The 24,067-nt window shown below is 36.9% G+C and overlaps 1 protein-coding gene across 1 annotated transcript; it reads left to right on the forward strand.

Moving 5' to 3' along the window:
* Nucleotides 1–10,057: 10,057 nt before the first annotated feature.
* LOC110645321 (probable serine/threonine-protein kinase SIS8) lies at nt 10,058–18,348 on the forward strand. Its single transcript, XM_021798433.2, has 13 exons — nt 10,058–10,671; nt 12,109–12,552; nt 12,786–12,889; nt 13,413–14,530; nt 15,474–15,514; nt 15,909–15,977; nt 16,105–16,205; nt 16,791–16,869; nt 16,968–17,066; nt 17,208–17,276; nt 17,377–17,426; nt 17,521–17,697; nt 17,770–18,348. Exons 1-13 carry the CDS (start codon nt 10,270–10,272, stop codon nt 17,849–17,851), a joined length of 2,835 nt encoding a protein of 944 aa, XP_021654125.2. The 5' UTR covers nt 10,058–10,269; the 3' UTR covers nt 17,852–18,348.
* The last annotated feature ends 5,719 nt before the right edge of the window (nt 18,349–24,067 follow it).

Genomic DNA, 24,067 nt, shown 5'->3' on the forward strand with positions numbered 1-24,067 from the left:
ACTATAGCCGACATTTCCAAATCATGGGTGGGGTAGTTCTGCTCATGTCTCTTTAGCTGCCTTGAAGCATAAGCCACTACTTTTTCATTCTACATCAAAACACACCCTAAGCCAACTTTGGAGGCATCACAGTACATGGTATATCCTTCACCACTCATCGGTAATGTCAACACAGGGGCGGTAGTTAGACATTCCTTAAGCTTCTGGAAGCTCTCCTCAAAATCATCTGTCCAAATGAATGGAACATTCTTCCGTGTTAACTTAGTTAGGCGAGCTACTATCCTGAAGAAATTCTGCACAAAATGCCTATAGTAGCCAGCTAGGCCCAGAAAACTTCGTACCTCAGTGACTGTTGCAGGCCTAAGCCAATCAGTTACCGCCTCAATTTTCTTGGGATCCACTTGAATGCCTTCACTGGAAACTATGTGTCCCAAGAATGAGATGCTTTCTAGCCAAAATTCATATTTTGAAAATTTGGCATATAGTTGGTGCTCCCTCAAAGTTTGCAACACCATCCTCAAATGCCACACATGTTCTTCCTCGGTCTGAGAGTATATCAAAATGTCATCTATGAATACAATGACAAAACGGTCCAGGAATGGCCTGAACACCCTTTTCATCAAGTCCATGAAGGCCGCTGGTGCATTAGTGAGTCCAAAAAATATCACCAAGAACTCATAATGACCATATCTTGTCCTGAATGCTGTCTTGGACACATCCTCATTCCTAATTCTCGACTGATGGCAGCCTGATCGTAGGTCTATTTTGGAAAAGAATCTAGCCCATTGGAGCTGATCAAACAGATTATCGATTCGAGGAAGTGGATATTTGTTCTTCACAGTCACCTTATTTAGCTGTCTATAATCAATACACAACCTCAAGGACCCATCTTTCTTTCTCACAAATAAAACAGGAGTGCCCGAAGATGAAGTGTTCGGACGTATGAAACCCTTGTCTAAAAGCTTCTATAGTTGCTCTTTTAGCTCTATCAATTTTACTGGTGCCATCCTGTAAGGTGGCATTGATAGGGGGTTTATACCCGGCACAACATCATTGCAGAACTCTATTTTCCTTTCGGGTGGCAACCCTAGAAGCTCCTCAAGGAAGACATCCATGAATTCTCTAACAACAGGAACATTTTTCATGTTAGCACCTTCTACAAATATATCTCTCACCAATGCCAAATACCCTTGACATCCACGTCTCAATATTTTTCTAGCACTAATTGCTGACACCAAGTTATATGGAGCCACGCTCCTATCACCATCAAAGCTAAACTCTTCCACACCAGGTATGTGGAAATACACATTTTTATTCTTGCAGTCTAAAGTGGCATAATGAGTTGCCAACCAATCCATTTCCAAAATCACATCAAAATCCATTATCGGTAAAGGAACCAAGTCTGCTGGGAGGATTCTTCCATTCACTACCACTGGGCTAACCAGAAAAACCATATCCATATCTATGTTGTCACTAAGTGGGATGGGCATTCTAAAGTTGTAGGGTTCCTACTCAATCTCATGGCAAAAACAGGGGAGACAAATGAGTGTATAGCACCTGGATCTATCAAAACACAAGCCTCATAGGAATAGACTAGAAGAATACCTACCACAACTGCGTTGGAAGCCTGAGCATCCTGGTGGGTCAAGGTGAAAACCCGAACTTGAACCCTACCTTGCATTGCAGAACCCTGAAAATGACTTCTACCTCCTTACCTGTCTCCAAGTCCACATCCTCCTTGTCTTCGGCCCTGTTGGCCACTGAACTGACTACTTGCCATGCTGGAAGCACCAGGATACAATTGACGAGGAACATTTGTAACAGAACCCTATGAACCCATCTGTGGCTCGTTGAACACTGGACATTCTCTAGCAAAATGACCTTGCTGGCCACATAGGAAACATACTCCTGAACCCTTCATACAAGGTCCTGAATGTCCTCTTCCACACTGCATGCGAGGTGCCAAGGAGGATCTTGAACTAGACCCAAAACTGTTGTAACCCGAACTGTGACCACTGCTGGATCCATACCCTGGCCTGAATCCTAGAGATTTGTGTTTAAAACTACCCTTCTTATTGTTTCTCCCCTTTTCTCTGTAGTGACTTTAGCCTTCGCTATCTGTGGTACCCATGTAGGGAACACCTGAAGAACCTTCTACTCTATTCTTTTTTGTCCTTCCACTATCAACTCCTGTATAGCTAATCTTAATCTGTCGAGTTCGATCAACTACCATATCAAAAGACTGATCAGACATCATGGCCAGGTTTGCATACCCTCTGTCCAGGCCCTTTAGAAACCTCTTTACCTTCATACTTTCTGTAACCATTGCTGTGGGGGCATATCTACTTAGTTTCAAAAATTCTGTAGCATATTTATCTACGGATCTGCCATTCTGCCTTAAAGCCTCAAAGGCCCACTGCTTTTGATCTCTGAAGCTTTCTAGCACAAACCTGTTGATAAATAGTTTCACAAACTGGGTTCATGATAATCCCTCAATACGAGGTAGTACATAGTCTGTCATGCACTACCTTGGCACTAGCCCTAACACATGCTGTACACACTCTATCAATCTCCTATCAGTCAACTGCAACTCCATTCCTGCCTGTCTACACGAGTCTAAAAACCGATATGCATCATCTGACACATCATAAGTACCAGGCACTAACTTCTTGAAATTAATTATTTGTTTGTAAGGTTCCCCTCTTGGTGCGGTGGGCTGCTACTGTTATGGAGGGTGGACCATATATTGTGCCATCATATTGATGGTTCTCTACAATCCGGCTAAGGTAGCCGCCATTGGGTCCATGGGACCCTGGGCCATAAAAGACTGTTCCTGAACTGGTGGCGGCTGCTCTTCTACTTGAGCAGCTCTAGGTCTCCTGCCCCGCTTCCTTGTGGCAGGCGCTTCATCCTGTGCCGATACCTCGTCTGGCATATCTTGTTCTAGTGTAGTGGTAACTCTTCTGCTTCTATGCATTTTTCTAAAATTCAGCAGCATTAGCCCACAAAAATTCAAAACGGCATGTTACACAGCTCTATAAACTCATATTTACACACAATTATGTAAAGCAGAAACTAGAAACAAAGATGACAATGCAAGAATGAATGTTGACCTTATTCTCCGCATGTGACTCCTATTAGACTCTTTCCAACATTTTAAACATATATTTCCTATGAATCTTGAGCCTAAGCTCTGATACCACATTTGTCACGACCCAACTTATGGGCCGGACTGGCACTAGGACCTGGGCCAGCCTAAAGCCCCCGAAACCCATAGTAAGCCTAACTATTCCTCAACCCAATCCTAAGGCCCATTTGGGCCTAATTTTAAGAATTCAACCGGACAGAATCTGGCCATAAAATGGACCATTGAACGAGAAGTTTTTAACTCACCGGACCTGTAAACACAATATATAATAAATTGAGGAGCTCAGCTCACCCTCCACATAATCAAAATATCATAACTCAAAAGGGAGCTCAGCTTCCTCATTCGATACCATCATGCATACATTTAATAATTTTATAGGTGCAATATAACTTTTATAATACAAGCCCAAAATAAAAATAGGCACTTCTAATACATGTGAAGTCTAAAATTTAACTCAATTATACAAAATACATTAAATACTATTAATGGACCAGTGAAAAAGAAGAGCAGGTTAGCTACAATAAATAATCCTCCTGTAGCCTGAAAAAATAGATGAACAGGAGTGAGAGTTTGACTCAAAGGGAAAAATACTAATTTTAACCACAATTTCTATAACTAACTAAAGCTAATACACCCTAAGGAATGAAATGCAACATTATCATTATTTTCATACAAACCACATCATAGTAGTAAAAAGGCAATTTGAAGTACTCACACACCCAACACTGTTCAAACAGTACATATATGGGAGTTGATTCCCTATACAGCTCTCTTAATCCAACCTCTGCCAGCAAGTGTCTCTCAAGCCGGACTTTCGCTTAATAAACCAAGTGCGGGGTCTCAGCGAGTGTCTCTCAAGCCGTGTCTAGCCCGACTTATCCATAAAGGACCGGGTCCCAGCGAGTGTTTCTTAAGCCGTGTCTACCCATCCTATCCATATTTAATACCATACCACACGCACGCTAACGCACGCACATTGCTCCAAATTACCACAAACAACATCTATGGCACTTCATCAATTATGAATGCAATATAAAACGTGTCTAGTATTTAACTACATAGATACATATTTATAAGTGATGCATGGGCATATTTGGAAATATAATAATATCGAAATTATAATTAAAATTAATATTTTACTCACAGACTTAACTGCAGTCACTGCGGCCGCTGAACAGAGGAGGAAGGCTGTCTCGACTCACCTGACAAATTCAATTGCAATTATTTAATATATTTAACTTGATACAAGCTTGGAAAAGACCAATGACATCCTAAGTTGTGCTGAAAATCCGGTAGAGTCTCTCCTATACTTAGGACCTATCCAACCTGAAAAATGATTCAAAATGCACTTCTATATCCACAAACCACACATTCACAACTCAATCACATCACATGGCCCCTCCTGAGCTCATCCAAATAGTTAACAACCACAATTTGAAAAATTATAATTTAGTCCCTACATTTACATTTTTTGCAAAAATTACCCAAATAAGCTCTAAAAATTTTAAAACTTTGTCCCGCAGTCCTTAGCAATATTATAGAGCTAACACAAAATGAATTATATTTTTCTAACCTACCACGAATATTTTATAGATTTTTAATCGAAATCAAGCAATAGATAATTAAGAAAAAATGAGGGTTCGGGTTTGCTTATGCCAATTCCGACCCTGGAGACGCGTCCGAGACGTCTGAAAACGGTGGGATAGCCTATAATCTCGACCCAATTCGGAAACTTTTTTGGTAGCCTATCTGCCTGGCCCGAAATTGCAAACCTGAGCAATTATTGAATTTCTATGAATTGAAGGTACTTACACGAAGCCCACAACACGGGGGTTAGTATATAATTTTTATGGAATTTTCTAATCTTATTTAATGCTAGGAAAAACACTATGAAGTCTCGCAGGACCTACCGAAAAACGGTGTCGGAAAAATTTGAAATAGGTATTGCCGCGAAGCTCTTAACGAGTGGAGCACTCTGGTACTCTCGGATTTTTTGTGGTGTTTACGGTTTTCGATAAATCTAGCCTGAAAGTGAAAATGGGCTAAAATTTTCCAGACAAAAATTGGACAAACCGCTCGATGGATTTTGGTGTTCTTGGTGTCTATGGAAAGCTCTCGAGGTGTAGAAGTGTTTTGGGATAAGACCTGATCAGATTGGTGGCCGAATTGGCCGGAATCAGCTTGGGAAGGTAGAGCGGCGCGCTGCGCACGTAGGTGCCTTTGGGCGAGTTTTTTCGAAGCTACAGGCGGTAGCCGGTGAGGGGGAAGGGTTGAGGTGGTGCGCCGACAAGCAGGGGTGGCTAGGGCGGCGGTGGGACGGCGAGAGGAGGAGAGAGGAGAGAGCAAACAAGAGAGAGAGGGAGGGTGTCGAGGGTGCACGAAGAAGAAGATGGAAAAAGAAAATGGATCGGTCCGATTTGACCGGTCCGATTCGGTCTGATTTGATTTGCCGTTCGATTCAAGATACCCGAAATTGAATTTTTACGCTGCTCTGGGACTAAAAATGAGGCCCAAAAATTTTGAAAAAAATTCTAGAAAACTCAGAAAAATTAGTAGAGTCCAAATATATTTTTAGTTATGCCACGTGGTCTTTAAATTAATTTTTAAAAATTATCAAAGTTTTATAATTTTTAGAAAATCGAACCTGATTTCTAAAATCTGAAAAATTTTAAATAATTTTTTAAAATTTAAATATAACAAAATATTAATATTTATCTATAAAATAATATATTTAAAATTCAGGGGTGTTAAAATCACAATAAAATTTTTGCTAAAAAAGGGATTAGTTGCAGGCAACCCCCATGGACAAGTTGCTAATTTGGAAGAATGTGTTGTGCAAATTGAGCATACAAGTTCATTGTTTTAATTATCCTATCGTATCACCTGCAACTGGAAATGGCTGGTGGCCTTAGGGCAGAAAGAAGGGAACCCTACTTTCTCTTTCATTTTATCCTTGCATATTGGGAAGTGACATATCTGTTATTGGCTGTTGCATGTGTCAGCTGCACATTTGGACAGCAATTTCAACCAGGGGAACTCATTGGGGCCTTAGGCCTAATCCAATACCCACTTGAATGGTCAAGTCAGCATCAGAATATTAATGGGAAAACCAAATACTGTTTTCTATTTTAAGGTAAGCTGAAGAAAAAATAAACGAATAAGAAGATGTTTGTCATAGAAGCATTTTTCTGTCATATAAGCATTTTTCTCTTTCAAAGGCTTTCATAACGTTGGTATGAAAATTATTATCAAAGAGATTAATTAATAAGAGGTTTCCTCAAATCAAATTTTCCATATTAAGGCTCTGATTATTTTGCAGAAATATTTTTTTTCCAAATTTTTTAACATTTAAATACTTAGAAAAAATTAATAAAAATATTTTTTTAATTAAAGAAAAAATTAAATTATTTTTAAAAAATATATATAAATTATTTTTTAAATTTTAATAATTTTATTAAAATATGAAAATATAATATAAATACATACTATTAATTTGATATTGTGATCAAATAATAGGAAACATTTTTAAGAAATTTTTTTTTAAAACATATTTTTTATATACAAATTTTTCGTCAAATAAATACATTCTAAATTAAATTTCTTTCAAGATAAACTTACAATATTATTTATCATAATTAAAAAAATAATGATATTGGTATGTAAATCATTCACATTTTGAGGTTTTCTATAGATAAATCACATGTTTGCCAACTAAGAAAATCCCATGTTTTCCTTGACAATCTTGGAAAATAATTAATAAAAATAGAAGAGTCAAAAGTCCAGTTGGCAATATACAATACCCAATTTAATGCCAGCTCTGGCGTGACGATCTCAGGTGGCTTTAGGAAATAGTCAATTTTGCCCGCAAGATTCTTGCCAGCCAATAGTCCATTTCCTTGTTATGACTTTGCAGTTATGGCATGAACTTGTTAACTTTTTCTCTGCATGCATTTTCCTTTTACCACATTTATTATCTGTTCTGCTCTTTCAATATTTTTCTTTTGACTGCTTCCTCCTTTTCCAAAACCCATTTTAGCCTGTTGATTCAATCAAATCATGTGACCCAACACATTTATTAATGTTTGATCCAATGAATCATGTAATGGAATTTTGCTTCAAACTATAAGAATTAATTATTGTAGAAATTATCTAGTAATCATATAGAATAATCTACATGAAATTTACATTAGTTTCTTGAAGAAATGGGTTAATGGTAAATTTCTTTTATTTTTTTAATTGATTGATGTGGAAATAAATTTAAAAATATTTGATTTAACTTATAAGTTAATAAAATTTACTTATAAGTAAAAAATTATAAGTACATTACTATTTACTTTAATTTATAAATTAAATAAATTATTTAAAATAAATCAGAAGTTATCAGTAAGATATTTCTTATTAATAATTTTTTTATTTATTTTAAAATTATTTTTTAACAAAGCAAAAGATGATATATGCTAATAATTTTTAAAAATATTAACATTATTCTCATTTTAATCACTACAATACTCAATTATATATTTTTTTGTCATTATTATAAATTAAATTATTTTTAAGTATATTTTAATTAAACACTTAAATAATTTAAAATTAAACTTTAAATAATTTTATATAATAATTATTTATTTATTTTTAAATCCACTTATAAATTAAAAAATAAATTTTAAGTTAAAAATTAAAAGTGAATAGCTAAATCAAATACTATTTTAACTCAATAGAGTTTAGAGATAGCAACGAGTCAGGTTTTGCGGGTACCCGATCCCACCGAACCATAATATAACGAGTTTAAATATTATATAATCGAGTTTTGAATAGATTCGGGTTTGAAAAATAATACTTGTGACGGGTTCGGGTCGGGCTCGTATTTTAAAATATTGGGTATCTGTTACTCGAACTCGTTTACATAAATATTTAATTAAATATAAAATATATATTTTTATAATAATATTTATAAATTTTTATATATTTTATTTTATATAAAATAGAATTTAAATATTTTATGAACTTATTAAAATTTTAAAATATAAATTATTAATTAAAATAATTTTTTATATAAAATATTAATTAAAATATATAAAATTAAAAGAATTTAGATTTTTTTCGAATAATAGTAATCGGATTTGGGACGGATTTAGGTAATTGAGAATAAATTTTAAACGGATTTAGAACAGGTTCAAGTTTTAATAATATTAATCTGATTCGAGTTTTTGTAGGATGATTTTCGTGGATATCTTACCCCGTTGCCATCTCTAATAGAGTTCTATTAAAAAAGGAAAGGAGGTTGAGGGTTGAGTAAATTTGGATGTCGTTTTATATGCGGCAAATCTTATCCACTCCGCCGTTTCCATGCATCCAATTGTCTATTTTTCTACTTTTGGGCAGCTTGCTACATACTAGATTTGCTAGGGAGATGAACCTAATATACAGTCCGAATCTTCACTTCAATCCCAAAATGGAACTTCAATTATCCAAGTGGATAAGTTTTTCCTTAAAACAAAAATAAATAAAAATAAAAATTATTTTTTAAAAAATTAATTCCAATAACCAACAATCCTCACAAAAAAAAAAAAAAAGATAATTCTCCTTTTGTTTCCTTGTGAAATTATAATAATTTTCTCCTATACTTAGTATTATATTTAAATACTAAATAGGATAAATTAACGAATTCAGCGATATTCAAGTAATCTTAAGAATTTTGAGATATTAAATTTAAATTTAAATTTAATTAATTAAAAAAATAAAATAAAGGTTAATATTTGTTTAAATTATAAAAGGATGGTGACTCTCCAAACATGGCTTAGACAATTAAAAACGAAAATAAATGCCAAAAAGGTAAGGTCAATCCAAAAGCCAAATCACTTGCCTCTTCTTAGTAGTAAATGGCCATAATCCCTATTTAATAATCCGTCTGTTAATATATATATACGTGTGTGTGTTTTGGGGTGGGGGGGGGGGGGGTTGATTTCTTTGAAGCTAATTAAAAATATAAATTGGGTTACTTTTATATTTTGTATTAACGCATATAAAATAATTCAAATCTAAATATTTTTAAACTATATAATTTATTTTTAAAATTTTTTTTAATCTTTTAAATATTATATAAAAATTTGAGATATTTTATATTTAAATTCTATTAAGTAGCATAGATAAAAAGATTATTTTTTAATGTGTAATTATTATTTTCATAATTTAATTTATTAAAATAATTATAAAATTTGTTGATTTTTAAAAAGAAGTTAATGATCAATTTTTACCGAAAAATTAAAATAGTTAAACATGAATTTTTGACCTATTTTAAAGATTTTGTTTGAACTAAATGATGTGTAATAAAAAAATTAAATTAAATTTTCACATAATCAATTTATATTTATTTTAAAATAAATTTTTATTTAAATTAAAAAAATTAAAAATTTTCATCTCTTCTCTTGTTTAAAAATTAAAATTTTACAAGAATTAAATTAAATTAAATTTAATTTTTTAACTTAAATAATTTAAAAAATAATATAATTACATAATAATAGAATTAATTTTTTTAATTGTAAATGATTTTTTTAATGAAAAGATTATATTTTAAGACTTATTAGATAAATAAAGTTAAATAATTTTAATAATTGATAATTATACTTAAACGTTTTAATTGATAATTATTTTTAAAATTTTTATTATAATTACTTTTAATTTTAAAGATTTTAAAATTAATATATATAGAGTTTAAAATTAAAACGGCTGTATATATAATATTTTGACTTTTCTATTAAATTGGCCTATTTTTAAATATGAAAAAATAATTGAATTTTCCAAATTTTTAAATTTCAAACAGGCTGGGGGAGCAATTAAAAAAAAAAAAAAAAAGGTTTTTGAGCGATACAGTGTACAGTGTGTGCGCATTGGAGGGAGTGGATGGGTGAGCGGTTAATTTGAGCCTGTCAAGTGGCGGAAGCTTGACAAAAAAGAGTGCGCAGGTTAAGCGAATCTTCCTTCTACTAGGGGGCGCAGGTTAAGTCAGTAGATACAGAGAAAGGAAAGATACAAACCTAAGAAACTTGCATAGAAAGAAATAATATAGAAGAAGAAGAGAATACAAAAAGAGAACATAATTTTCAATTTCTTGTTAATGATCCATGTCGAAGATGAAGCATCTACTCAGAAAGCTCCATATCGGCGGTGCCATCAATGACCACCAGCGATTGCCTGATACCCAACCTGTGGGCAACCCCAGCGCCACCGCAAACCCTTTGTCTTCATCGTCTTCGTCTTCGTCTTCTAATGGTAGAATTGCAGCAGTTGAATCGCCGGGAGGGGATCGGATTGCAGCGGGAGATGCTAGTGGCATGGATTTTAATTTATTGGAGGAGGAGTTTCAGGTTCAATTGGCTCTGGCAATAAGCGCCTCGGATCCGGATACGCGTGAGGATCCGGAGTCGGCTCAGATCGATGCTGCTAAGCGGATTAGCCTCGGCTGCCCTGTAGCTCGAGTTACCGTCACCGATTCTCCCGTCGAGTCTCTCTCGCTTCGCTATTGGGTATGTGTTGACTGGCCATATGTATATACCTGTATCTGTATATAACCTTTTCTCATTTTAGGTTTTTTATTTCAGTGAATGGGAATTAATGAGATAGGTTTTTGGCTTCTGGATCTTACACCGACACGATTTTAATTTCCATTTCCTGTTCTGGATCAGTTTGATTTTGAACTTTAATTGGTTTGTCTTTTGAGGATCGCTTGGGATGTCAATTACATTGGTTTTTCAACACCAGATGATATCATTTTTTAGTGGGTTTTCTTATTCTCATTATAAGTTTTTAATCGTTTTCTAGTGCATTAGGTTATGTTCTCTTTTCTACTGTCTTCGTGTCCAATTATGAAGCTGTTTACACTTGGCTTGATTGTTAAAGTGATTCCAGAAGAACAATCTTCTTGATCTACTCCTTAAGTGTAACATGTTTTTGTGAGTCGAACTTATGTATGCGAGTAGATGGAGCTCTTTGTGAGGTCATTGTCTCATTGATGCTTGTTTTCCTGAAATGACTCCATGCCTCCATCTATGTGTGAAGGTTTCCCTTGCAATGTGTCTTAGTGTCTTACTTGAAAAACGTTTTCCTCAATGGTTTTCCTTTCAAAGAGGAATGGGAAATAATCAATTCCTAGTTTAGTCTTATTTGTTGTTGACTTCTTGTAGCCTAGAATTTAAAATCTTAGGGGTCCATTGAGATGATTAGTTATATCTGTAGTAAGCAGAGTTTGTTTACAGCTAAGTGGAATGGTTGTGTTATAGAGCTTATGGAAAGAAATTAATTACAAAGCAGTTGAGGGGGTAGCCTTTGCATCTCTTGTGAACATATATTCCTCACATTTTTGTATTGTTTACTGGTGGGCTCTGGTTGGACTTTGTTCAGAGTAGTTTTATGTGGTAATCGAGCACTTGACACAATGAGAGGGAATTCCATAGATGCATGTGGAAAAGTTTATGCAATCTCCTCACATCCTTCAATTGTAGCTGCTAAATTTATTTAGAGAAGTCTTTGAATTTTTTCCTAACAAAAGGCTTCAATCTTGTATTCCCTTACTCTGAAAGGGAATGGAATGCTGAGTTTTTTATTACATGGTGAGATAGAATTCTAATACAAGGGAAAGTATACATTTTCTATATATTTTGCTCTTATTTCTAAAGTCAGTTAGGAGGTGATGCACGTGTTATGCCATAAATTTTTATCCAACGACACACAAAAAAGAGTTGAATAGAGGTTTTTCATTTTTCCAGGAGATGAATTTTTAAAAAATCTGGGACCCCAACTTTGAGTTTCTTCATTGCCCTAGCAGTCCTTAGATTGTTAAATAGAGCGTAATTTGACATCTTTTCTTAAAAATTTTCCTGATCAATTATATTTTTTGTTGGGTGCAGATATCTTAAGTTATCTATTGAATTTCCTTCTTAATTTTTTGCACATGTTTCATGCAGAGCTATAATGTTGTAAATTATAATGATAAAGTGATGGATGGCTTTTATGATGTATATGGCATTACCTCAAATTCGGCCGTTCAAGTTCAAGGGAAGATGCCATTATTAACGGATCTGCAAGCAATATCAATTTTAGATAACGTTGATTATGAAGTGGTGTTGGTAAATCGCTTTGTTGACCCTGAACTTCGAGAACTTGAGAGAAAAGCTTATATGATGTCCCTGGAAAGCCGAGTCTCTGATGGCATGCTTTTAAGTGGCATGATTCAGAAACTTGCTGATCTTGTTGTTGATAGAATGGGTGGTCCAGTTGGTGATGCTGATGAGATATCAACAAGGTGGACCAGGAGAAGCTATGAGTTACGGAATGCTCTGAACTCTATCATTATTCCCCTTGGACGTCTTGATGTAGGACTTTCACGCCATAGGGCCTTGCTCTTTAAGGTTGTGAAATCTCTTTTTAACTCGTGGTAGTTAGTGAACTGGCTTATTAATAAAACATGCCTTCTCTTTGACTTAAAAAGGGAATCCTTTTTCCTTCAACTTTTCAATCATCTCTTAATGTGTTTTTTCAATTTGCAAGAAATATTTTTCATTTGATCTTGTATGGTTGCTTTGAGTCCTTTTGAAGAAGGTTCAACTCCCTCACATTAATTATCACAATATTCTGCTGTTAGGTGCTAGCAGATAGAATTAACCTTCCATGTATGCTGGTTAAGGGGAGCTACTACACTGGCACTGATGATGGAGCTATAAATTTGATTAAGATTAATAATGAAAGGTGACATTTTTACCTTTTTTCTTTTAATTAGGTATCATGCTGGCCCAGTGGCCTTGAAAATGAATATATATTTTGAATTGGTGTATATTATGTATGTTCTACATATGCACATAAATTTATATGGTGTCTTATTGATATATTGTGATGATAGCTAGATTCTATGTGGTAACTCTACCAATATTTCCATATTTTATGGCATGAACTTTCTCTGAAAGATTTGAAAAATAAAATTGGTAAATATTGGAAATTACTTTTGAGGACTTTTTGGTTGGTTCAAATTATGATACTAGTTACAAATGTCAATTCATCTATTATTGCGTGCTCATATATCATTTGCAGCAGTTAATTTGTTTTTCTTTGTCACAGTTCTTAAGTAATTGGATCTATGTTTCCCTTTCTGCACGAGTACACATAATTTTAAAGCTAGGGTTTACAATGCTAGTTATTTTTTTCTTTCTTTTTTCAAAAGGTTTTATTAGAATGTTCTTGTTCATATTGTGTTTGATGCATTGACATGATGCAGTGAATACATTATTGATCTTATGGGTGCTCCTGGAATTCTAATTCCTGCTGAGGTGCCCAGCAGTCTTCTTGCAAGCACTGGATTTGATGTAAGGGGCTTTGCTGATCTTACTGGGATCCCCAAAGGTTCATTGTTGGCTGGTGAAGAACTCAGGGATGTAGCAATTTCATCTAATCTAGATAGGGCTTCCCATGTTGGCAGCTCAAGGACAGAGGAGGCATTGTTTGTAGGCAATAAGTCAAATGAGCCTAACATAGGCTGGGTTGGAAAAAACCAAGCTGAGACATTTGGACATGAGTTTGGAAAGGGTTTTCCATCATCTTGCATATCACATGAAAACTCATCAGGGACTGGAAGGCCATCAGCAGCAGAAAACATTAAAGTAAAAAATGTCTCGAAGTATGTTATCACCGCAGCTAAAAATCCTGATTTTGCACAGAAATTACACACTGTTTTGTCAGAGAGTGGTGCAACACCTCCTCCAGATTTGTTTTCAGATATGAATCAGCAAGATTTGGGTGAGCAGAAGGTACTTGAACTAGTTCATCTAGAAAATGGAGTAAATCTAGATGTTCAACTTCAATGTTGTTCTGATAAGCTCTTGTCAAGGCATGCGCAGTCTCTTATATCGTTGACTACAGAGGATCCTTTGAACAATCTTAGGTATGATAGTAAGCAAGGATGGCCTGCTGAGGGGCCAGCTAAACAAAAAAGAGAAACAGAAATGGATTTCTTCAAGTCTGATGCTTCTTTTCCCTCTGATAATACAAGTGAGGGGTTTGTAGTTGTTAAAAATAGAACCAACGAAAAATTACAGATGGGTGCTACAGGTATAAATAATTTCCCTGATAATCCACCAGGAATGCTTGGAAGGACAATGCATGGAAATCAAATCCATGAATCATTCTTGTCCTCAGCAGTGAACTCTTGTCAACTACAACCTGAAGACGCCTTAGTCCGTGATGATAAACAGAGTGTGAAGTTGGTTGAAACATTCAATGGTGGTCTGCATATGTCTTGTAATGGTTACAGTGAGAGAATTCATCCAGTGCTGGGGGAGGTTGCTGAATGGGAAATCCCATGGGAGGATCTTCAAATTGGTGAACGTATTGGTATAGGTAAGAATTCAATTTTTTAATGAAGTTATTCAACTCTATAGTTAAAAAAAAAAAAATTGATGACAATTCATGCTAAAATATCGTTTTTGAGTTTGATGTTAAGGTTGGGAGTTCTTTTTGTCATCCAACTTTTTGTGTATCATGCTTTGGAGTATTGGTTACATTCATGTGTTTTGGGCTTGAAAGCTGACTGACATATAAAGTGTGAAGACTTTTACATTTTTATGAAAAGGATAATTAAGATAAATGCATGAAAGTTGCAATTGATGGCAATATTATCAAGCAGCAGGTGGGCTACCATTAACACCACCAATCTCATGGTCCATCTTGGCTAGTCTTAGAATTTTAGAAGAGAATCAAAATTTTGTATGAATCTTTGATTAAAAATTCAGTTCATTCCACTTGTCTTTATTTCTTAAGCACTATATCTGAAGGGTTTTAATTTTTCTACAGGGAAGGAAACTAAATAGTAGCTCTAATTTCATTTATATTAAAATTATTCATCTTAAATTGACTTTTACTTTTGGAGAGATTGTTGTGCCTTCCTGTTATGGTATTTGCACTAGCGAAACATTCGATGCTGGGTTGACAGTCCACTAAACGTGACTGGACAAAAAGAACTAAGATGAAGAAAGTCAAACCTGCTTCTCCATACATGGATTTCTCAATAGGGGACTGCACTTGTCCAAGCTTCTGTTTTGTCTCCTATATCACCTAGTAAGCTTAAGCTATTAAGTATTATGTCTTTGGATGGTCTTGAATACTTGGCTCAGAAGACTTGGCAATCTAGGCAACAGAGTAATTAAGGGCATGCCTCATTATTTCTTATTGGTTGGAGATTTGATTTGATTTTTGTAGGTGCATGTAGTGTTAGAAATATGATGCATGTCTTACCACCATATGCATGTTTAATAACTGTCTCATTTGATATCCTGTCGTGCAGGTTCATATGGTGAGGTGTACCATGCAGATTGGAATGGCACTGTAAGTTTTATCCTTTTACACAATAGTGGTTATTCAGTCATAGGTTATTATAGTGGATTGGGCACAATGAAGATATAATTATATGTACAGGAATTTTGGTGATATGGTCATGCTCTTTATATCAGAGGATAGATTGGTTTTGAAATTATCACCTTTGATATTTCATTCACTGATGCTATGATGGTGATCTGTTTATCCTTTATAAGTCTATAACACTTTAGGGGAAATCTTTTGCAATAAATTTCATATGGAATTATTGGTTTATTCATTAGTAACAGCAAGGGGCTTACTGCTAGAATTTTTAGGTTATGATATGACTCCTAATGGTTTAACTATTTTATTTGAAAAGCATGTTGGTTTATCTTGGTGGCATATAATTGGTTCTGCATCACAGGAAGTTGCTGTGAAGAAATTTTTGGACCAAGATTTATCTGGAGATGCATTGGTTCAGTTCAAATGTGAAGTGAGTACCAGTTATTAAGTTCTACATCATATACTTACTTTTTATGGCAGAAATTTTCTCATATAATTGAGTGTTTTTTTTCCCTTTGATAATATTTAAACTAACTTACACTGATTGCTTTATGCAGGCTGAAATCATGTTAAGATTAAGACATCCTAATGTTGTTTTGTTCATGGGGGCAGTTGCTTGCCCTCCACATCTGTCAATACTGACAGAATTCCTGCCCAGGTTTTCCCCCCTTCTCTCTCTCTTCTCTCTACATCCAGAGTTCCAGACTACCTTTTGATCTGTCATGTTTTCATGTTGTCTTCTTCCAGAAATCTTTAAATTAAAGCTACATCTGTCAAATATTTGAGTCCTTGTTCATAATGATCCATATTAAACTGAATTAACAATATGATGTAAATTAAATGTTCACTTGAATACCTGAATTTTTCTAAAGATTGCTCTCTCTCTCTCTCTCTACCTGCAGCCGTGCACTGCAAGGTTTTTGTTATTGGCATTGTAAATTTTAACTTCATTGTCCTCAGATGCTTGCATGTTTATTTGTAGCCTGATATTTTGTTTAATCAGTGTGAACAGTCAAATCTGAGTCATGATAATCCTAGCTTTGTGAATACAAGAGTGAAGTCTTATCTTTTAGACATTAGATTAAAAAAGATTGTTGTCAGGGAATTTTCACATTGTCATCATTGTCCTAGTTTTCTGCCAACTAGTTTTTCAACGAGAAATAGTTGCTACTGAGTCAGTTATTATTATTATTATTATTATTTTGGTCTTGTTCGCATCTTATTCTTCCTTATTGGTGTGCAGGGGGAGTTTGTATAGGCTACTACATCGTCCCAATCCTCAACTTGATGAAAAGAGGCGAATGCGAATGGCTCTTGATGTGGTATTAGTTGGATCATCTCTTTTTTTTTTTTCTTGGTTACTTTGGTTCTTTTTATTTTCTTTTCCCTACTTTTTGTTTAGTAAAGCTGTTTCTCACAGGCCAAGGGAATGAATTACTTGCACACAAGCCATCCTCCCATAGTGCATCGAGATTTAAAGTCTCCAAATCTCCTTGTTGACAAAAACTGGGTTGTTAAGGTTGATGAAACTAATTTCTGCCTCTTAAATCATGAGCTGTTTATGTGCTTACATTAAATGGAATCAGATTTGACTGCTTTTTCTTTGCTGGAAGAAATAATTAATATTTTTTAACAACGTGTTGTGTAATTCTATCTGCAGGTCTGTGATTTTGGATTGTCACGCATGAAGCACCATACTTTTCTGTCTTCAAAGTCTACTGCTGGAACGGTAAGATTTTGTCAAACGTATTGCATGGGTTTTCCCTCATAATTCTTTTCTTTTATTCTTCAACCAAATAACAAACTAGAAGTTTGATTTTGCACTGTAGCCTGAATGGATGGCACCTGAAGTCCTAAGGAATGAACCAGCAAACGAGAAGTAAGTGAACTTACACAGAATGTAGGAGGTGGCATTTGATTGGAAAGTTTTCTCTAAGCGTGTTTCTTATACAATTCGATGGGCTTCCTTTCAGATGTGATGTATACAGTTTTGGTGTGATATTATGGGAGTTGGCCACCTGTCAAATCCCTTGGAAAGGCTTGAATCCAATGCAGGTTGTGGGAGCTGTTGGATTCCAAAATAAGCGTCTTGAGATTCCAGAGGATGTTGATCCAGCCATTGCACAGACAATACATGATTGTTGGCAAAGGTGAGTTCTAGACTAGTCCAAAATTTCTATGGAGTTTCGGTTATGATAACCAACTTCTCATTGTGTTTGCAGGGAGCCACACTTGCGACCCTCTTTTTCACAACTTATATCCCGTCTGCGTCACATTCAAAATTTACATGTTGAAAGAACATAACATACATATCAAACAATAGAATGACCGGAACATTACTACTGTAGTTTAGGTTGTTTCTCGTCTCAAAGAGCCGGAGCAGCCTTTTTTTTTTTCCCGTTTCTTTTATTTGATGCCAAGAAAGATACTACTTGACAGGGAAGTGTTGGTTCATTCAAAGTGGGGACTCAGCGCAAGCCTGTTGATTCGACACAGAGTGGACATTCTCCCAATTAAACTGCATAAGTGCAGAGGAGAATGCCATCGGAAAGTTGCTTTTAGTAGCATAAATAGTTATTGTCATTAATCTTACATGTAAGAAAAAAAAAATCCTGAAATGGGAAAAAGAAAAAATAATCTTTCAATTTTTCTTTCTTTCTCTGTGGAGGTCTCGTTTGGGTAAGCAATCCCAACTCCAGAATTGTAAACATGGGATCTCTGCGGTCATTGTGGAAAAGAAAAAGAAAAGGAAAAACAATTGAAGAAGAATTTTCTTTATGAAGTGTTTATATTTATTTACAGTTCTTTCCTCTGTCAGAATTCTGGTTCCGATGTTTGTTCTGAAATTTGTAGTGATTTAACAGCGATTTTCAATGTGAATCTTTGAAGTTGTATATTTTTTTACCTTTAAATTTTATAGGCAAAAGGCTTTTTTAAGCCTGTGAAATAATCTAATAGTGACTTAATTCTTGGTTAATTCATTTGGGCCATTTAAACCTTGAAATTGAAAGAAGACATAAAAGGTCCAAATCCTGTGAAAAATATATCAAATAAGCCGAAAATTGATCACGTGTTTTTTACATGATCACGGACATTAAAATTGTGTCTATTTTTGTTAAATGCATATTCTACTCTCTTATTGTTTGCATTTTCTTTCATTTTTCCTTTTTAGAACATAATATTGCCTCTCCAATTGTTGCTGCCCCACTCATATTTCAATTTCCCTCATAATTTTAGGTAATTTCATTTAACTTCACTTTCTGATTTTTTGTTCGTAGAAATTTTCTTGAACTCAAGAATTACGGTATTCGTTTTTCGGTGACGAGGGTCATTTTCAAAAGCTTCACTTTTCTCTCTAATGAAACAGCATTTTGCAATTTATTTTCCTATGTTATTGTGTTTTGAAGTTGGCTTCATTGTTTTAGATGTTGAATAAAGGTAGTGTTGGACTTGGATTTGTGGTTCGAAGGACTAGTTCATTAGTAGAGGAGAAGACATTAGCGGTGGCTGAGTTTTGGGGTAGTTGGTGATGTTGATAGTGGAGGGAGGAGGAGATGGTAATGATAAAAGAGGAAGTGGCATGGAGGGCGATTGTAGAATTAATATTCCTACGGTGATTGTGGCAGTGGCAGAGACAAAGGTGGAGGTCTTGTACCCTTCCTGTGGACAGGACATCATGTCTTCACTATTGGGTCGCTAATCAGAGTATAAATTGATATTATTAGACGAATAAAGACCAATTTTCCAATTTAGAAGGCTCTCTAGCAATGAAGTTAATGGCAGCCCTTTGAGGACCTTTAAGAGAGTGAAATTCAGCTGGAAAATGACTGATTTTCAATGATTGCCAAGATTAGGAAAGCACAAAAGCAAGAATATCCTTGGCCTAAAAATCCCAACCCAAATGTGCCGAGTCCTCTGAGCCTTTAAAAGATCAGCCAATGTCACGACCCAACCTATGAGCCGGACCGGCACTAGGACCTGGGCCAGCCTAAAGCCCCCGAGGCCCGTAGTAAGCCTAACTATTCATTTAATCCAACTCTAAGGCCCATTTGGGCCCAATTTCAAGAAATCACCCGGACAGAGTCCGACCATAAAATGGACCTTTCAACGGGGAGTTTTTGACTCACCCGACCTATAAACACAATAAATACTCAATTGGGGAGCTCAGCTCACCCTCCACATACTCATCAGCATAAAAATAAATGGGAGCTCAGCTCCCTCATCCAATCCATCAAACATGCATATAGAATATTAAGTTTACAGGTCCAAAATAATAATTTAGTTTACAGACCCATATCAAATAAACATTTCTAACACATGCGGAAATTCTAAGATTTAACAAGTTTATACAAACGTTAATAATCGACCTGCGAGGAAGAAAGCAGGTTAATCTCAAAAATATCCTCCTGTGGCCTGAAAAAAATATTGAACAGGAGTGAGCGTTCGACTCAGAGAGTAAAATATCAATTTTAACCATAATCTCTATAACTATCTAGAACTAGTGCACCCTGTAGATTGAAATGCAGCATCAGCAATAAATTCACATCATAACATCAAAAAGGTAATTTGGAGCACTCACACAACCTGTAATATCAATCATAATATATGGGAGCTGATCCCCTATACAGCTCTCTTAAATCCAACCTGGTGCCAGCGAAGAACTCAAGCCGGACTTTCGCTTAATAAACCAAATCGGGGTCCCAGCGAAGAACTCAAGCCGTGACTACCCCGAAGGATCGGGTCCCAGCGAAGATCTCAAGCCGTGACTACTCGTCCTATCCATAGTCCACACCACATCACACGCACGCCAACGCACACACTTTGCTCCAAATTACCACAGCAACATACATGGCACTTTCACAGTTATGAATGCAACATAAATCGTGCCTAAAGTTTATCTACATAGATATATGCATATAAGTGATGCATGGGCATGCTTGAACATATAATAATAGTGAAATTACAATTAAAATTAATATTTTACTCACAGACTTGACAACGGTCACTGTGGCGGCTGGGCGGAGGAAGAAGGCTGTCCCGGCTCACCTGACAATTACATTACAATTATTTAATACAAATAATTTCCAGATTTTTAGTGCAAAGACTACAGCCACCATTTCCAAATCATGGGTGGGGTAGTTCTGCTCATGCCTCTTCAACTGCCTTGAAGCATAAGCCACTACTTTTCCATTCTGCATCAAAACACACCCTAGGCCAACTCTGGAGGCGTCACAGTACACTGTGTATCCTTCACCACTCATAGGTAGTGTCAACACAGGGGCGGTGGTTAGACACTCCTTAAGCTTCTGGAAGCTCTTCTCACAGTCATCTGTCCAAATGAATGGAACATTCTTCCAAGTTAACTTAGTTAGGGGAGCCGCTATCCTGGAAAAATCTTGCACAAAATGCCTATAGTAGCCAGCTAAACCCAGAAAACTTCGCACCTCAGTGACTGTTGTAAGCCTAAGCCAATCAGTTACAGCTTCAATTTTCTTGGGATCCACTTGAATGCCGTCACTAGAAACCACGTGTCCCAAGAATGAGATGCTTTCTAGCCAAAATTCACATTTCAAAAATTTGGCATATAGCTGGTTCTCCCTCAAAGTCTGCAACACCATTCTCAAGTGCCACACGTGTTCTTCCTTGGTCCGAAAGTATACCAAAATGTCATCTATGAATACGATGACAAAATGGTCCAAAAATGGCTTAAACACCCTGTTCATCAAGTCCATGAAGGCTGCTGGTGCATTAGTGAGTCCAAAAGACATCACCAAGAACTCATAATGACCATATCTTGTCCTGAATGTCATTTTGGACACGTCCTCATTCCTGATTCTCAACTGATGGTAGCCTGATCGTAGGTCTATCTTGGAAAAGAATCTAGCCCCTTGGAGCTGATCAAATAGATCGTCGATCCGAGGGAGTGGATACTTGTTCTTTACAGTCACCTTGTTCAGCTGTCTATAGTCAATGCACAACCTCAATGACCCATCCTTCTTTCTCACAAATAGAACAAGAGCACCCCAGGGTGAAGTGCTCGGACTTATGAAAACTTTGTCCAACAGCTCCTGTAGTTGCTCTTTTAACTCTTTCAATTCTGCTGGGGCCATCCTGTAAGGTGGCATTGATATGGGGTTTGTACCCGGAACAACATCAATGCAGAACTCTATTCCCCTTTCTGGTGGCAACCCTGGAAGCTCTTTAGGGAAGACATCCATGAATTCTCTGACAACAGGAATATTTTCCATGTTAACACCTTCACAGATGTATCACTTACCAATGCCAAATATCCTTGACATCCACGCCTCAACATTTTTCTAGCACTAATTGCTGACACCAAGTTATATGGAGCCACGCTCCTGTCACCATCAAAGCTAAACTCTTCCACACCGGGTATGTGGAAATACACCTTTTTGTTCCTGCAGTCTAAGGTGGCATAATGAGTTGCCAACCAGTCCATTCCCAAAATTACATCAAAATCAATCACTGGTAGAGGAACCAAGTCTGCTGGGAGGATCTTTCCATCCACCACTACTGGGCTACCCGGAAAAACCATATCTACATCTATGTTGTCACTAAGTGGGGTAGCTACCGACAAAGGACATTCTAAGGTTGTAGGGTTTCTACCCATCCTCATGGCAAACACAGGGGAGACAAATGAGTGCGTAGCACCCGGATCTATCAAAACACAAGCCTCATAGGAGCAGACCAGAAGAATACCTGCCACAACTGCATTTGAAGCTTGAGCATCCTGGTGGGTCAGGGTGAAAACCCGAGCTTGACCCCTACCCTGAGTGGCAGAACCCTGATACTGACTTCTACCTCCTGATCTGCCTCCAAATCCACGTCCCCGTTCTCCTCGGCCCTGTTGGCCACATAACTAACTGCCTGCCATGCTGGAAGCACCCGGATACAACTGACGAGGAACATTTGCAACAGAACCCTGTGACCCCATCTGTGGCTCGCTGAACACGAGGCATTCCCTAGCAAAGTGACCTCGTTGGCCACACCTAAAGCATACTCCTGAACCCATCATACAAGGTCCTAAATGTCCTCTTCCACACTATGCACAAGGTGCCAAGGAGGATCCTGAATCAAACCCAGAACTGCTGTACACTGAACTGTGACCACTGCTAGATCCGTACCCTGGTCTGAATCCTCGGGATTTGTGTCTAAAACCATTATTCTTGTTCCTACTTCTTCCTCTGAAATTACTCTGGCCACCACTATCTGGAGCACCCATATGGGGAGAACCTAAAGAACCATCTGCTCTGTTTTTCTTTGCTCTTCCGCTGTCATCCGCAGCATAGCTAATCTCTATCTGTCTGGCTCGATCAACTATCACATCAAACGACTGATCAGACATCATGGCCAGGTTTGCATACCTCCTGTCAAGCCCCTTTAGGAACCTCTTCACCTTCATAGTTTCTGTAGATACTACTGTAGGGGCATACCTGCTCAATTCCAGAAATTCTGTAGCATACTCATCTACAGACCTGCCATTCTGTCTTAAGGCCTCAAAGGCCCACTGCTTTTGATCCCTGAAGCTTTCTGGCACAAACCGATTGATGAACAGTTCCACAAACTGAGTCCACGACAAACCCTCCATCCGAGGTAATATGCAGTCATTCATCCATTGTCTAGGCATAGGTCCCATGACATGCTGCATACACTCTATTAGTCTTCTATCACCAATCGCACTTCTGCCTGCATGAATCCAAAAACCGATATGCATCGTCTGACACATCATAAGTACCAGGCACCAACTTCTTGAAATTGATGATCTGTTTGTAAGGTTCTCCTCTTGGTGCAGTGGACTGCTGCTGCTGTGGAGGGTGGACCATATACTGCGCCATCATATCGATGGTCCTCTGTAACCCAGCTAGAGTAGCTGCCATGGGGTCCATGGGACCCTGAGCCATAAACGACTGATCCTGAACTGGTGGCAGCTACTCTTCTACTTGAGCAGCTCTAGGCCTCCTACCCCACCTCCTCGGGGCAGGCGCCTCATCTCGTGCTGACACCTCGTCAGGCACATTTGGTTACAGTGCGATGGCGGCTCTCTCACCTTCTATGCATTTTCCTGAAATTCAGCAGCATTAGCCCACAAAATTCAAAATTACTCATTACACAGCTCTATAGACTCATATTTACACACAATATATGAAGCAGAAACTAGAAGCAAAGATGACAATGCAAGACAAATGTGGACCCTATTTTCCGCATGTGACTCCTATTAGACTCTTTCCAACATTTTAGACAAGCATTCCCTAAGAATCTAGAGCCTAAGCTCTGATACCACATTTGTCACGACCCAACCTATGGGCCGGACCGGCACTAGGACTTGGGCCAGCCTAAAGCCCCCGAGGCCCGTAGTAAGCCTAACTATTCACTTAACCTAACTCTAAGGCCCATTTGGGCCCAATTTCAAGAAATCACCCGGATAGAGTCCGGCCATAAAATGGACCTTTCAACGGGGAGTTTTTGACTCACCCGACCTGTAAACACAATAAATACTCA

This window comes from Hevea brasiliensis, chromosome 11, assembly GCF_030052815.1.
Source record: "Hevea brasiliensis isolate MT/VB/25A 57/8 chromosome 11, ASM3005281v1, whole genome shotgun sequence".
In the NCBI taxonomy this organism is placed as follows: Eukaryota; Viridiplantae; Streptophyta; class Magnoliopsida; order Malpighiales; family Euphorbiaceae; genus Hevea; species Hevea brasiliensis.

Coding starts and splice junctions, on each gene's coding strand:
- LOC110645321 (XM_021798433.2), top strand. CDS start 10,270: ATGTCGAAGATGAAGCATCTACTCAGAAAGCTCCATATCGGCGGTGCC. Junction 12,553..12,785: donor ATAGGGCCTTGCTCTTTAAG/GTTGTGAAATCT, acceptor TTCTGCTGTTAG/GTGCTAGCAGATAGAATTAA. Junction 15,515..15,908: donor ATGCAGATTGGAATGGCACT/GTAAGTTTTATC, acceptor TCTGCATCACAG/GAAGTTGCTGTGAAGAAATT.